Source organism: Leuresthes tenuis, unplaced genomic scaffold (genome assembly GCF_036924035.1).
Source record: "Leuresthes tenuis unplaced genomic scaffold, fLeuTen1.0.hap1 SCAF_8, whole genome shotgun sequence".
Taxonomy (NCBI): domain Eukaryota; kingdom Metazoa; phylum Chordata; class Actinopteri; order Atheriniformes; family Atherinopsidae; genus Leuresthes; species Leuresthes tenuis.
Genome location: NW_027325362.1, coordinates 8,194,950 through 8,211,979, shown reverse-complemented (window position 1 = coordinate 8,211,979; position 17,030 = coordinate 8,194,950). Strand labels below are relative to the sequence as shown.

The 17,030-nt window shown below is 38.3% G+C and overlaps 1 protein-coding gene across 2 annotated transcripts; it reads left to right on the top strand.

The window, feature by feature from the left end:
- The first annotated feature begins 535 nt into the window (after positions 1-535).
- On the top strand, positions 536-16,643 carry hhat (hedgehog acyltransferase). 2 transcript variants are annotated; one of them, XM_072390658.1, is made up of 12 exons: positions 536-736; positions 1,842-1,990; positions 2,076-2,140; positions 2,374-2,487; positions 2,579-2,773; positions 3,824-4,036; positions 4,340-4,517; positions 4,872-5,022; positions 6,708-6,743; positions 10,383-10,584; positions 11,034-11,178; positions 15,704-16,643. In XM_072390658.1, exons 2-12 carry the CDS (start codon positions 1,870-1,872, stop codon positions 15,787-15,789), a joined length of 1,506 nt encoding a protein of 501 aa, XP_072246759.1. In that variant the 5' UTR covers positions 536-736; positions 1,842-1,869; the 3' UTR covers positions 15,790-16,643. The 2 variants fall into 2 exon arrangements, with proteins under 2 accessions (XP_072246759.1, XP_072246760.1); XM_072390659.1 differs by lacking the exon at positions 536-736 and having other exon boundaries at positions 1,575-1,990.
- Positions 16,644-17,030: the final 387 nt, after the last annotated feature.

The window sequence follows — 17,030 nt, the reverse complement described above, 5'->3', positions numbered from 1 at the left end:
GACACTTTTCCTGAGTAACAGTGGTTATCAAAATAGCTTTAAGGTTAAAATCAGATAATTCAGTTAACAATTTCAGCGGTCAATAACTCATGTCAACTGTATTTGCTGCTCTATATAGTTCAGAACAAACATATTACCAGAAAATAGAATAGAAAAATACTTTATTCATCCCTCAGTGGGGGAAATTTAAAAAAAAAAGTCCTTAAAGTATCCTCAAAAGCAGTTGTTTGCTGAATATCGCTGTTTAAGCTGGTGGAGTTTAGGCTAATTTAAACTGGTTTATAAACTGTTAATGTATCTATTTGACATTATTTAACCGGGTAAAATGTATATTCAAAAGATGGAATAGGGGGATGAAAACAAACAATAGACAACAGACATCCATATACAGTTTGACAAATTTATACAAACATCCAAATAATATGAAATACAAATAATGATTATTAACATACTCAGGAAACCTCTCAATACTTTCAGTCATTAAAGAAGCGCAATAAAGGAGCGGCATAAAATGTCGACAAAGTATTTCATTACAACACTTTCCAGCTTTAGCTCAGCCGCTCCCGCACAGTAGGGGGCGGTAAAGTTATTTGACACAATGAAACAAGGAAAAAGATTAAAAGAAGAAGACAGTACCTGCTTTGAATGATACCGGGATCGATGCAGTAGAAGCACTTTTAAATAGTGCAGTCTACGATGAACAACCACATAATGGGCCCCAGCCCAGTATCACATGGTAACTTTATAACTTCTTCAAATATTTGCTAGCTAAGCTAACATCTAATTGTCATTTCTATTAGCTTGAGGGAGTTTTGTGGTAACAAAGCAATGTTAGAATAACACAAATGGTCAAATCAATACAAAAGCTTGCATAGGCACCTACTCTGTGTGCTTGTTCCTTTCATAATCCCAAATACCAAGGCAACGACAGGTAAATATAGCCCGATAACGCTAACATTAGCTGCATACCTCGGCCGTTTGCTGAGATCTACGTCATACAGAGCGATCTCTGGGCAGTGTTACCTAGCAACGGCACAGATTTGCAACGGTGTGACATCTCGCTACTTCAGTTCGACGAACATTGTAATGTTAATACTCAAGGGTCTTTGTTATGTTTCAAAGGAAAATGCGCATTTAAAAGTAATTTTCTCTATAAATTTGAATCTGTCAAATACGTTTGCAATTCATGTTTACTCGGAATAAATTGAGGCTTGACTAGCCCCAAATTTCGTACCCCTAACATAGGTTTCTGCCGAGTCTTGCAGATCTGAAACTAGTTGATTTCTATTTAAAAGTATTTAAAAGAATTCAAGGATTTTTATTTTTTTTTTTTTACCCAAAAAGAGTTTTGTCCATAAGAAACTTCTACTCCACTAGCTCTAACACAACACCAGTGTAAATGTCATTCCTACATGCATTCTGGAGATCTTTACAGCTGTAAACCCTGATTTATACAATTTGATATTGAAATTTGAAGCTTATTTGAAGTTTATTTTGTAAATCTGTTAAAAAATTGTATCCCATTCACATATGTTTACCTGATAGCATTTTTTAATCTTTTGGAGAGAAGAATATTCTTCAAACCTTATTTGAGGAGCCACTTACTTTAAAATGATCTATTAAATTAACCAAATCTATTCATCTATAATCTGAAAGGTTTTCATCACTGGTTAAGTTTGCATTATTTTGTTGCTGCATATGTGACACATCAGACAGCCCCCTAACAGAGTTAAATTGGGTTATTTGCGTTTTAATATATTATATGCTTATCTTCAAGTTCGTTCCAATCACTGTTTGTGGTTCAGACTAAATGTATGTGTATCTGACTCATTCCTTTTAAGGTGCATTATAGCACAGGGACTTGACCTGATGACATCTAAGTCACAGCCCAAGTTGTCACCCTTGCCTTGGACAGAGACCCTTGTGTATTGGGTGCTGTCCTTTGGTTCTCATCTGTACTCTTTCTACCAGCTACACAAGTTCTCCAAAGGTAAAGTATACAGATATCTGTAAATTTGTTTGATGAAATGACAATAAAATAAATATGACAAGTCTTTCTTACTTTTGTATCTCAGAACATGAAACAGGATTAGAAAGAGAATTCCAGTTGGAAAAGGGTCTTCTTAAGGGTTTTAAAAGGGTAAGTTCAAGGCTGAAATTTCTGATTCAAAGCCCAGTCTGAGCCAACAGTCTCACTTTAAGTTATTTTGTGTCACACAAACTAAAAGCTTGTTTTTATTAGCAGTTTTTATCTTTTTTTAAAAAAGAAGATATAATTTGGTTAATGCATAATCAAGAGAGCACCAAACACATTATATAGTTAGACGTCTTTATTTGTTTTAATAACTCATTATGGGGTCGTGTTTTTGTCAGGATCCATCAGACTTTGAGTGGAGTCTGTGGACTGAATGGGCCAAAAAGTCTTTACTATGGACTCTGATTGGTCATGGGGTGATATCAAGATTGACAGGCTCCTTTTACCCCAAGGTACAGTTAAATTGAATACACGTAGATGTCAGGTGGGACAGGCTTTATCCACCACATGTGTTATTTTTTGTATTTATGGTTTGTCCAACAGCTGAGGTTGCCAGCACTCACAATATACGGCCTCTTAGCAGCCAGCATCGTGCTGGGGATTAAAGGTGTGAGTGTGCTGCTGGTACATCTGGGTGTGTCCTTCTCAGTGGCCCAGCTTCGAAAGCCAACTCTGTCCTGGACATGTAACTTGCTGCTGCTCTCCACACTTTACTTTCAGCCGCTTCAAGAAATTCAGGTGGGTTCTTTCCCCTGTTTCCTATGTGAGAGTCATGCCTTTGTCTCGTATTGATATTAAATAATGTACAGATTTACAAATGTTTGCAATGATTTGGGTTTAATGAGATCTTATATGTGGAATCTTCACCAGAACAAAGCCTATTAATTCCCCAAGTAAACATAAAACTTTACCAAATAAATCACTCTACAGGCAGAGCAGAAACAGAGCAGCATCTTTTTCTGCACCAAAACACTATGAGGTAATGGATTTGGTTCATTTCTAGAGTTTTGGTTCATGTCCCTACGACTTGACATCGTCATGAGTTTTACTAAACCTTATATTTGCAGAGAACACAATAGGGAGGAAGAAACTTGGAGGATGTAGAGCCCTTCGTCCACTTTGTCTTTCGTGTTCCAAATCCATACAGTTACATAAACATTGAATGTAGATCAAACTGATACATTAATACAGGTTAATTCCTGTATTTCTTTATCATGAAAAGAAAGGAAAACCTCTGTTCTTGTTAATTATAACCCAGTAATCAACAGAGTGACACCAAAATGAGAACGTTGAGAACTCAGTTAAAGTCTTTCATCCGTTTCATCTTAGTGATTCTCTATATTTGTATCATCTTATCATAAGTCTACGCAATATCTTTATGAACGCTTTCAGCAGCACAGTATCTGATGTATCAGACATGGGTGCAGTGACGCAGTTGCTCTGCATTCACAGGAGTTAGAGTTTTGATTTTAGTGAAGCAAAATTGATCTAAATCTGCCTTTTCCCCATCTTTACGTACCCTTACATAGACATGCGAGTGCACCCAGCAGATTCCTTTGTTCAAGCATGACTTCAAAAGCAATGAGATTCCCAGTGATTGCAGCCTGACCTAAATGCTGTCTCATGGTTATTCATGTTAACCAGTTGTGTAAACATGTTGTAATATGCTAATCTGTAAGGTTCTTCTTTTCAAAGGCATATACAGTTTGAATTGAGTGTTAGATTGTCTGTATAAAGATTCCCTAGGAATGTGTTAGTAATAACTGGCCTTCTAATTGTGTGCTATAGAGAGGCTGGTATAACACAGAGGAGGAATACTATATGCTACTCTTCAGCATTGCTGTCTGCGGCCTGCGCTTCATCAGCTTCAGCCTGGAGCACTGCTGGAGCCCTTTGGACCATGGTGGACTTGTACAGCTCTTTTGGTTGTTTTCATACACCTTCTATCATCCTTTTTTCTACAATGGTCCCATTATCACTTACAAGGCCTACACAGAGCAGGTACAGAGTCTGCAGTTTCCTCCCCTGTTTCTGCCTCAAGAAGGCTGAGGCTGAATGCTGAATGCTTTAAAAACATAGAAAACAACACATCGGTAGAGGTGTAGTCATAGTTTAAGGGGCACTAACTTGAATTTCTCAGATTTGTAAGGTGATAAGAGACATTTATTTGGTCAGGCAGAGCTTTCTACATCATTTCTGTCATATTAATGTTTTTTTCATTTTCTTTGGAGCAGATTTGTACATATTTATACTCAAAACTTGTTTTCTTTTAAGTTTAACCATCAACAACATCTTCACTTGCAGATGCGGAGGTCTGCTGAGGAGCGCCACAGGGATGAACCTGCTCTCAGCTACCTGATAGTCAGATCAGGGCGGATCATACTGTGGTGGTGCATGGCGGAATTCATGATCCACGTCATGTACATGCACTCCATCCAATCTAATGAGACCTACATAGAAATACTTCCACCCTGGGCCTTGGGTAAGTCTTTGTTGAACTTGTTTATGAGTTGTTACCACCACTAGATTTAGTGCCCTCTAATTATACTCAGTTCATAATAGAGTTGTCACCCACTAGCTGTCATAGGTAGAGCGGGAGCTGTCTAAAGATTATAGATAAACTCATAATCATTCATCATCCTTTAAATGAGAGCAGTAAATCATGTTGACTGAGTTCTAACAACCTTAAAGGACAATTGCTAATCTACCTGTATTGCTTCTTTGACTTTTGGCCACTGAATTAAAATGGATTGGATTTCTAATTGATGAATATTGTCTTTTGAATATGCAAAGCTTTTCGTAATAGTTTGAACACCTCCTTTCCTATCTGCCATAGGCGGTCTGGCCCTGGCCCTTGTCCAGTTCTTCTATGTGAAGTATCTGGTGCTGTTTGGAGTTCCATCCATGCTCGCTACTTTGGATGAACTGGTTCCCCCAAAGCTTCCTCGTTGTGTCAGCATCATGTATAGTTTCACAGGGATGTGGAGGTAAGACCATATTGTCACAGCTGACATAAGTTCAGTTACATCCTGTTCTTGCAGCGCTCTAACATTTTAGTGACTGGAAAAACTTGCATCCCTGATACCCATAAGGAAAAGGTAACTTGAATGTCAAATGCTATAAGTGCTTGCTGTGCTTTAGCAGTCAGACACAGACTGAGCACAGAAAATGGTCTCATCTTGTTTCATTACTAGCAATAGAACAATAGGTCACCTCAATATCATGAGTGCTGTATCTCTGTCTCAGGCTCACGTTAAAATGGTTTGTTCATTGTGGCCAATTCACTATCTGCAGGCAAAATCAGATGTTTCTTCTTTTTTTTTTGCCTTTGAAGTAAAACGGAAATGTTGCAGCATTCTCGATACTATGAAGGAAATCACAAAATAAAATGGACCTTGTTAAGATTTTAGAATTAAAAGATACAAGTGAATCTTAATAAAAATAAAACTAAACTTATTTTTCTGCTTCTGTGATAATTTAGAATTTTATTTTACACATAGACTCACCTGTAATCGGAGTTATTTATGTCACATCCACCTCCGCCAAAATGAAAAACCATAGAAACAAAGGTAATACGGCTCATTTAACACTTCTTATAGCAACATAAAACTGTGTCTAAAAATAGATTATGCCTGGTTTATGCTGAAGGGGTCACAATTGCTCAAGGTAATGGACACATAGCTCAGTGCTTGTTACACAAGAATACCTTATCCTGTAAATTAAAAGTGGGCTGAAAGATGTCAGCACATTAGAGTAAGTAAAGAGTTTTGATGTGTTTATATACTGAAAAAGATGTGAAATAAACGTGTTATTCAAAATAAGTTTGTAACAGAGTTAATAATCTTTAGTCATGAAATAATTATAAAAGCTAAATAACTGTTGCAAATGTCTGTTGATTAAACTGCATTTGAACAGCTTTGTACAAAAATAATCATCAAAACTTAAAGAAGAGAGGCTTAAATGCAAGACTGCTTTAGCTGTGTTTGTCTGATAAACTAGCAGGTGAGTGGATGAACAACATTTAAACAGAACAAACCATTGACTAGAAAAAAGATTAGTTTTTAAGGAATTCCTAACAGTTGGAGCGGGACCTTTACTGTATATGAAACAGAAATGCTACTAAATATAAACCCTCTAATATGCATTAGTCTAATAATGAACATGTTGGGACCCATCAAAAAGAAACAATTGAATTAACTTGTAACATTGCCTGGAAGGGCAGAGTATCTCAGCAGGTAATGTTGCTTTTTCGTAGCTCAGTCATTCCTCTGCCTGAATGTAATTAACAATTTTGTTCTCGTAAAGCAGAGATGGAAGGCAGCGTGTAGGGTTTTGCATGATAAAATGCACTGTCTGTGCTGTAGACCACTCAATGTGCTGACTCTGGTGCACTCCAATCCAGGCTGCGTGTGCTGAGCTGGTCAATGTTGGAAATATTGATGGAATGCATAAAGCTGTCCACTGACATCATTGACAACAGTTTGAGTTTACAGACACTGCCCAATCTAATCTTTTTAATGACAACGAAGAAGCACACAACACACTTGCGCACCATACAGTAGATAGAGCACAGGTCTCAGTTTCTGTGAGACCCAGTGCTCAGGTGTTTCTTACTCAGTGCCATATTATTATGTAAATCAGTGACTCAAATATCCATTTTTTTCTCTCTCAGGCACTTTGATGAGGGGCTGTATCGATGGCTCATCAGGTAAGAGGCTCTTCATGAGCGGTGGACTGACTAATTCAGATGTTAATGCTTACTAAAAATGTGAAATGTTATTTGAATCAAATAATAGCTTTCAAATCAGAATATTTGTCTGTTTTCATTGTGTTATAGTCGGAACACTTGTCCACTTTATCTGTTATTTATCGCACACTTAAAGAGCTTGTTTCCTGCTGGACATTGAACTTGGCAGCTGAATGATCTTAAAAGAGGTGCCATTCTCTTGCTGCCTGCCTGTGTGTTTCATCACAATGGACAAGGATGCTGCATTTGCACGCAGGCTTTCTCATGTTTATGAGGTTTACATGTTATTGGTGAATAATTCTTCTGTTCCGTTACTGCTCCCGCACCATGGAGAAATGCCTCCTCGCTTAGTATGTGCATGCGTAATGGGAGGATTATGTGTTTTCTCACTTGTACTTTGCGCAACACACGTTATTAGTCTGTTTCGTTTTAATGATGCACACTCGGCTGAGTGCAGCCTGTTGGGAGTTTACGGTCTGCTTGGTAGACGCACGTTGCTAGCACTACAGCTGCATGGTTGTCAGAGAGCCCACAGTAATATTCTGTGATGAGGTTCCTTGTCTTGGTTATTATTTTCTAATTAGTGTTTGTGTTGAAAACGTTTTTTTTTTCTTCAATTGTTTGGTGGATACACTAAGATGGTGTTCACATATATCTGCTTTTCAGTCGTAATAAAAGAATGCTTATCAGACGGTTAAAGTAGCACCTATTAATTTGCTAAAGATTCCTCTATTTAAATTGCAAATACAAGTTTCCACTTAAGTCCGTGCCCACTGGAAATTGTTTTCTCTGGCATCACTTGCAATTATCCTTCTGCAGCTGCAGAATGATACCCGTGACACAATGCCCCGGCGGTTTCTTCTTGCTAAAGTGCTTTTAAAGACGTTTTAATGCAGTTCCGAAATTCAACTGAAATAGTCTGAAGAGCGCTGGATGAGTGCGTAGGTGTTAAATGATGTGCTCTACATGACTCACTGACACCTCGTCTCCCTGGGCAGCTAAGAGGCTCATTCTTTGCCATTCCAGTACGCTTTATCCGCCTGTATACTGCTGTGTTTCAGGTTCTCTGGTTCACTCAGACTCAGTTAACGGCCAACAAAAGAGCTCTTACTGTGTGATTGATTGAGTTATTGCGGCTGTGGAAGAGAAGGAGCGTTTGATCCCATATCCTAACAAACATCAGCTGTAAATATTTACACGAGGGCAAAGGTTGGATTGGGTGAAGGCTCGGCATTTAATCTATGTTCTGATCACATTTTACACATTTGCTACCATTTGATTCCCAGTATTGGCCATAAAACCAGTCTGCATTTTATTTACATCCTTTGTTTGGGAGTTAGATAACACAGTGATTACATATAACTATATCTAACTTGAAATTACATCTTTTTTTATTAGCAGCTAATCATAATTAATTTACATCTTGATAAGTACAAATGATGAGTTGGCGCTCAGTATGTTCAGATATTCAGTCTTCTCTCCATCTGTTTGAGCACCTTCTTTAATCCTGCAGTACGGCCGAGCTGGCCATTCTATTTAAGGCTCAGAAAATGCTGGCTCATCTTTCACAAACATTGATTAGCTACAGGGTGGCTGAGATAATTAGTTCCCAGCTCAGCAGCACTATACTCAATGAGATGTTTGTTGAGTGTGTTGGATTGATGTAGCATGTTCAGACTCTGTCAGTACCTCAGGGACAGATGGAGTTCTCACAGTATATGAGTCTGTTAGTGATTGGTGTTGCATTATTCACATCAGTTGGGCCAACTAATGAGTATACAGCTGCTATTTTTATATCATATACAATATTATCCAATGCATGAGTTAGGAGCTAGATTTTGAATGATTTATGAATAATCTCATAATAGATGTTGATGTTGCATTTGACTTTGAATCCTGTCGTTTAACCAAAAGGATGAAATCAGGTGTTACTCAAGCAAAACAAGTAGTGGTAAACATCAGATTAGAATAGAAAGTGGGTTAAGTGTGTGTGTGTCACGGTTTTAGTGTAAATCACTGAGAACATTTTGAAATCATTAATTTAGCTGCATTAACAACTTGGCAGTATTTATATTCCCAGTGGGCGTCAGTGAACATGATATTGTCATTTTTGGGTCAGGTGTTCTTTGCAAATTATCCGTGCATTCTGCTTTGCATCTTTTGTTTAACATCTGCCCTATCCACTATATCTCCTGTCCTGAAAAATAAGCTTAAACAGGTTATACTGCACTGTGCTAAAGTATTGCACCACCGCTCAATTTATTCTCGTAGGAGTCAGACTTTCTCATAATATTTTAAGATAGTCTTGAGCAATACGTTTCTAAAGGTCTTTAAAAGTTTTTAAAGCTTTTTTCAGCAACACTTGACAAAGAACTTTATTATTCTGACCAACGTGTTTTGGCAACCAGCATTAAATAGAACAAGTATGAAGCAGTAAAAATGAATAACAACCAATAAGATGCATCCACAGACACGTAGAGGAGTGAATTTGGTGGTTTGAGGACAGTTTTGAATGAGAACAACTCTGCCTTAAGATACTTCCATTTCTCACGAAAGAATAACCCCCGAAGTCCTATGAATTCAATGTGAAGAAAAAAATCATTGAGGATAAGAAACATGGACACTGAAAAACATACTAACAACCACTTCTAAGCTCAGAGAAACGTGAAAACACTAAAAAATACAACATAAACACACTTCTTCGTGAGTAGGTGACGTTGTGTCAGGACCTGTTCTGCAGATGCTTTTAGTTACATAAGATAACACAGTTTGGCAGACATAGAACAGTATTTTTGCTGCAACAAAGTGACTCCTAAAGTGCTATTAGCTGAAAATGTGGTATATCTCAGCACGGTGTGCAGGGTATCCTTGAAGAAATTTGAGCACACATGACAAGTGATGGAAAGAAGAAGTGGCATGTTTAAAAGTTATCTGCAAGAGATGAAGAATGCCCGAAAATAATGTACCTAGGAAATTGGAAAAAAGCAAAGACCTGACACACAATCAGAGAGATGCATCTGGACTTTCAGTTGATCATCTACTGATCACTGAAGCCTCATCAGAAATGGTCTCCATGGAAGGGTGGCTGTCAAGAAGCCTTTCTTAAGGAAGGGAAACAGGGACAAAAAGGCTGAGCTATGCCAAATGACACAAGAAGTGGACTGAAAATCAGTGGCAACAGGTCTTATGGAGGGATGAATCCTCCCCAGAGCCCGGACCTCAACATTATTGAAGCAGTGTGGGATCATCTGACAGAGAATAGAACAAAAGGCAGCCAACATCCAAAGAAGAGCTTTGGGATGTCCTTCAAGGAGCCTGGAGAACTATTCCTGAGGAATACTTTAAGAAATAACAGAAAGCTTGTCTAAGAGGGTTCAGGCTATGTTGAAGAATAAAACCATACGAAACACTCATTTTGAAGTTCATTAGAATTGTACAAACTCTATTGTTGCCTTATGTACTGTATTTCCACCTGTGTTTGCACATGTTTTAATAAATATCTGCACCTGTTTGCTTTTTTCAAGACAATATATATGGTTGGTTCTATTAATTCAACTGGCACTGGCAGCTTGTCTTAAAACATTTTTTTTCATGTTTCAGATACATCTATGTGCCACTGGGAGGTTCACAGCATGGTCCTGTTTATAAAGTGTTATCCACTGGCCTTGCATTTGGATTTGTCTGCCTCTGGCATGGTGGCCATGACTACTTACAGTACTGGGCTCTGATGAATTGGGCTGGAGTTCTGGTGGAGAATGGACTGAAGTCTATCTTTGCCTCCTCCTGTGTTCAGTCTATAGTTGTAAGTTTGAAATCCAGGCATTTAACCCCAACACTGCAAAAATAAATGAAGCTCAAAGTAATTCAAATGTCCCAGTTATTCAAGACATGAGGACGGCATTAAATCTTTCCTGTAGCCAGAAATGAGTCATGTATTCGGATTTAATAAGAGATAATTCCTTGGGAAGCTACACGGATAGGACACAAACTGATTGGGTCCAGTCACATTTGATTGCCATATACAGTTAGTGCTCAATATTAATGTGAATGCTTTGCTGTTTTTTGGGGTTTTTTTGCTTTCTAGGAGATGGTTTATTCTCAAAGTAGTGCTAAAGTCTGATGGTATGCTGTATAATCGTCCTAGTTCATGGTCACACAGTTCATCAGTTTCTGGTGCTTATTGGTTAATTTGGTGATTTACACTGGAATCTTGTTTATGCGCTTTTACTTATTAATTTACTGATTTCCCAGGAGCAGAATCTCTCCATGGCGATGCAGAGACGCTGCACTGCCCTTCTTTCTGCCTTCTCAACTGCTATGCTCATTCTGTCTAATCTGGTGTTCCTTGGGGGTATACATGTTGGCAGAATCTTCTGGAAGCGTGTCTTTGTTCAAGGTAAATTGCCTTCCTCTGCACTCACTGAACTGGAATAGTGTGATTTTTTTTTTTTATTATTATTTTTATTGTTTCAGCAGGCATATGTTTTTTGTAATGTTGGTTATTAATCATATAGTTATGATTTATGAGTATGGAAAAAAAAACACTATGTAAGAAGTAAATTATTTAAAATCCTGCTCTTTGGAGGGTCTGATAATTAAGCAGGAGGCTATTTTGTGCATCTTCATGGATAAACAGAAGGACACATGTCCTTTATGTTTGTGCGAGTTCCTGTTTTGCTCCCCATGCCTCTGTTTGGCTCATTCGGTACCTAAAGCTGACAGATGACAGGTCCTCCTGAAGTCTGTCCACTCATGATAAGCAGTCCGAGCTGCACTCGCTGCCGGGCTGGGAGCAGAGTCAGCTCTGGGAATTCAGCTGCATCTTTTCATATTGCATGATACAGTAACAAGATGATAACAATGCTGAATTGAAATGCATCATTTTACTATTTTTTTTAAATAGGCAATTATCACATTTTTTTTGTGGTCATTTTAGGGGCGGCAGAAGGAACTGTGACTGTAATATTAACATATTATTACCTTATAAAGTTGACACAAGTGTTGCATGCTAGCAAATAGTTGCCTGTTTATATCCTCTCATCTATAGAAACATGTGGATCTCATGCTGCTAAATGCTGCACTGTGCTCCCCAGCAAGTCTCTAAGTGTGTCAGCCAGCTGTTTGGAGCTGAAAACCTGTGCAGTGTGTTTATTATCACTGAAAACAGTTACCAGCTGTGGTAAATAGGGTAATAAAAGCTATGAACCAAGACACTTGAGCTGTGAGCCCTAAACCCAAGATAATCATCTGAAAGATTCTACCATGTCATGTGTACCTGAGCATTTTCTCACAATGATGATGAATAGATTTTAAATACAGACACAATTTCCAGCTGATTCTAAGTATCTTGTAACTTCTGGTTTCAAAAGAACAAAAGTGGTGACAGGCAAAATGCTGAGCACAAAACTTCAAAACCACATCAGTCTTATTATAACTGTTTTATGGTCATGCACATTTGCACATTCTAACAAGGACACCTCTACAGTTAGACTGGAAAAACCCAGCAATAGAATCGCTGACCTACAGATGAATGGATGAATGAGTCCCAACCAGTCCAGCTATCCTTTCTGCACCATATCTACTATATCTCTGACATTGATGTGAATGGTTTGCGATGATCAAAGGTAAAGAAAAAACTATGAACTGTGAGTCCAGCAGCAAGGCGACCTGTAGAAACTAAATGATGTAACAGCAAAGGCACCTCTCTGATGACTGTCAGAATCATTGAGGGATCCTCTGTTATTTTAAAAATTAGGATTATTTTGTTCAATATTGAGACTGCTCCTCCACTGCTTAAAGAAATCAAGATTTAACCTTGTCAACCTGTCCACAAGATGTTTTTTATGTGTTACACAACATACAATGAGCAAAATCAGCCATCAGTGCTGTAGCTGAGGATTTTTGCTTTGCACCACCTACAATCTAAGAAAGGCCAGCTCAGACAGCTTGTATGCTTTACCTAAATCCCCACTGCTAGCTGGATGGGGCTTTTTTGCATGTACTGTGAGGCACCAATGAAATGATAAGCTAGCTCAAGCTAGAGGAACAGTTAGCTGAAGTTAGATAGTGAAGACAGTAAAAGCAAGGTGAAGAGAGGAGCCATGGCTTTCCTGGGTTACTTTATTGTTCTTGATCAGGCAAGTAGAGACAGAGGCCAGGCTGAACAGGCCAGGAGATTAGCAAGCGGTTCATTTTTTTTTTTTTTAAATGGTACAAACCAACAAATAGCTGAATTTTCAATGCCATTCTGATACCTTGGCTTGCGTGTGACCTTGTATAATTTTGCTTCCTCTTTTTGAGAATGGCTCTCTAGTTCAAACATTACGACTAAATTAAACCTAGTTTTAAAACTGCTAAACAGAGCAGAGCTTACACTGAGTCTGACTTAACAGAGCAGGCAGTGTCATCTGCTGGCAGGTTGAGATGCGGGCGGGGCCAGATTAACATATATTTATTGAGAAAAAGGTATAGAGTCCCAACCTTAGCCATCTTAAAGTTGTTGGGTTTTTTTTATTGGCAAAAACTTCAAAATGGACAACTTTGAGAAAGGTAGATGAGTTTTTAAGTGATAAATAACTGCTGCAGTGGGACTTTAGCATATTTACATCTTGAGTGCGGACACATCATTTATTTATTTATCTGTTAAAGTTTATATTGCATTAAAAGAGATAATTAACATTACTGAAAAGGCTGCAAATGCTGCATTCTTGCTGACTGGGCCAAAAGTTATAGTACCACTGTACCACAGACATGACAGTATAATTCGCCAATTCAGTCGCCTCTTGCTTCTTGGTAGTCTTAATTTGATATTTTTTACTTTGCCATACTCTTGGATCACAGGAACAGCAAACCTGCACTGCTTTGCAAGTCATCTCTGGATTTCCACCTGGTGCTCTGATGTAATTTGATTACATCAGGTTTTGGCTCATATTTCACATTGTGTGAACACACAAAGTCTGACATTTAGCAAAATACTGGACATTGTGTACAATCTTTTCTTTGTTACCATTTATCACTTGTTGTTTTCTGATTGTTCCACACAGTCTGCAGGCCTTTCAAGTTTGAGTCTAAGCAGCCCGACAAAGGTCATATTCCGGTTAAGAGTTAAGCCATACTGGGACAGTGAAAATTTGTTGGAAGCCTGTAAGGCTTGCAGCAAATGGTGCATAACATTACTCTTCCTCTATTAGTCCTGACCTCTTTCACACACACGATTCTGTAGACTCAGTGAAAATAAAAGAAAGGGTGTTTGGAAATACAATTTCTCTTATGAATTATTCAGAGCAAGCGCTGGAAACTGAACTGAGAATCTTGGTTTGCTTTTATGGTAATTCACTCAAAATGTTAAAAACACTAAAAATAGACATGCTGATGCTCATTGAAAATGATTAGAAATAGATCATTTAACAAAGCACTTTATAATCTTGCTGCTTTTGATGATTGCTTGTGCTTTCCTGCTTTATATGTAATGGATCTAACAGAAAAGCCTAAGGCAGCTTCTTGTGTCTGCACAATAAACCACCAAGGGGAGGCAGTTTCATTAACATGAGATCAATGCTTTTAAATCAGCTTGTCTTGAATATTTGGTGGCACGGGCAATAGTACAATTGCTCTCTGACTGAGCTGATGAAGTTCACAATTTACTAATCACACTGCTTGTCTTTAGTTGTATATGATGCTCATCTCCTTGACTTAAGTCCTAGAGTTGTGTATGTTCATTGCGTCTGTACCTGCCAGTTGAAAATCCCTGTCTAAGATGACTGAAGTTACAGTGAATTTTAATGGAATCCAGCCAGCATCTTTAGCTGGCTATAACTGAGAGCAGCTATTTGCACTCTCAGTTTTATCCAGAAGTTACTCACATCTAGTCTTTGAGGTGTATGCATCCTTTGAATCAGCCTGATGCAGCATATAAGTGTAGGTGTGGCCGTATTTGGAGGTCTTAATGAATTAACAATGGCTTTTCAGTGTTAGCTTTGGTCAGCAGCAGTAAAGGTTCAGTAACTGGTTGGGGAATACATTTCACACTGTGTGTGTTAATGAAATGTTTCTGCCTGCAAATAGAAAACACTGAGATGTTCTGGCACAATAACAAGGTTTATTCTTGAAGCATGCAAGGCCCCAGGCTAAAAGCTTTGAACGATGAATTTACTCATCAGAAATGCAAAATATCAAAGTACTCTAAATTAAAATGATTACAAGTTTAGCTACTGTGATATTAATGTTACCAAACTATTAAAAATATCACAGATATCACCATTTTCTGTACATCTTAAAAATGTTATACGTTTCTATTACCACACTGTGGTTAGGGTGGTTAAATGGTTATGCCATCTAATTCTTGCATGTGTAGTAACATTAGAGTAGAATTGAGAATAAAGTTGATTTAGATTTTCACTGAAGGAATAATTGCATTTACTGGAAATGTAAAGGCCCATATTAAAAACTAATCCAAACAACAAATATTTAGCTTTAAAAAGAGTTTTTTTTCTGGAGCTTTCCAATGTAACATGTCTCCTCTACAGAGAGGAAACTGACAACTCAGCTGTGCATCCACTGTGTATGTGAATTAGATTTTGACATGAATAGATAAGAATAGACCATTGAAAAGCATTGTGGGTGCAGGTGCGGGTTACTGAGATAATTTGGAGTCAGGCCAGTGTGGGAGGAGGCGCAGACAGCTGTCCTTACCTGCTTGCTCTCGATCTTTGAAGAAGTACCTATAAATAGCACAAGAGAGAACCCACAACACTATTTTAGAGAGAAATATCAAAACTATGATTTTTAAAAAGCATTGGAAGCTACATAGAAGTCCCTTCTAAAATGAGATTAAGCTGAATTCACCAATATTTATAACCTGTGCCCTCATTCATGACAAAAACCCACTGAGTAACCCTGATTTTCTTTTCTTTTCATTTCAGGCTGGTCTACCATTGCGCCGTCAATGCTTGCTTTCCTCTACTGCTTTGCTCAGATTGGACTTGAGTGGACTTCTCACCCATCATGAGTCACCTTCATTTTGTGTCAAAGTCAGAACCCTTGCTTCCAGACAACCAGAACAAACTGCTGACTCCAGCTCCTCATTCTCACTCGCCAGAGCCTCCGTGGTGAACCTGGCTCAGAAACGGTCCAAATGTGGCTTAAGCGCAGCTGCTCTCCTAAACCTGCAGGACTGCTCAACATCTGTCTACTAACTAAAAATAAAGATTCCTGTGCTTTGCGGAAAATTCACCTTCACACAAATTGCAGTGGGTGATGTTGTTTTTCAAGGCGGTGTTTAGTAGCAGCCTTAAGGCATTTTTTTCTACTCATTAAGCTTTACCAAATCACTGTTATTCTAGGAGACTGTAAAAAGAATGTAGACCCAGAGTCTGTCTTGGTCACATGAGTCTGATAAGGTATTGCTCAGTGATGCAGTAAGCTGGAGAAATTTCATGTTTACTGCCCTCTTTTACCTTGCCACCAAAGTTGTTGTGCATTCAGAGGTGGTCCACAGGCAGAGAACAGATTGGCAGGAACCTGATCTGTGTCATTTCTTTCCCTACTGATGACATTTCTAAGCAGAACCACACAAATGTAACAATTTCTGAAGTAGCGTTAATCAGATTTAGAATGACTGAATGCTATCTTGTGATTTAGGACACTAACACTGTTAGACATCTGTATACATAAAGCGTGTTGTATGTTTCATGGCTTGTGTCAAAATCTTTAAATCGCAACCTTTCAATGCCACAACCAAGTTTTATTTAATGAAATATATATTTACCAGCACTATCTGTATCAGGTAAACCACAATATTTATCAGTATGTATAGATATAAAAGAAGAAAACTTTATTAATCCCCTAAGGGAAATAATACTGTTGCAGTAGAATTTGTAATGATTTAAATTAACAAAAATAAAGTAACTGTCATCATAAATCATCAGTAGAACGAGTCGTTGTGTGAGGAGGAATTACCTCCTGTACCAGCCTTTTTTGCAGTGAAGCTGAGAAACCTCTAACTTGAAGATACTTTGTTGATTGATCACTGTGTTGTCTCAGTGTGTCCATCATCTTGCACAACCATTCTTCTTTGCATAGTCAGCTCCAGGGGGGTTCCAGAGCAGAGCCAGCTGCCTTTGTCAGTTTGTTCAGCTTCTTTGAGTTACTGAATCTGATGCTGCTGGCCCTACAAATAGCAACAAAGCAGACTGTACTCTCCACCATAGACTTGCCCAGGTGAGCATTCAGATGTCTTAGGCTAAGATT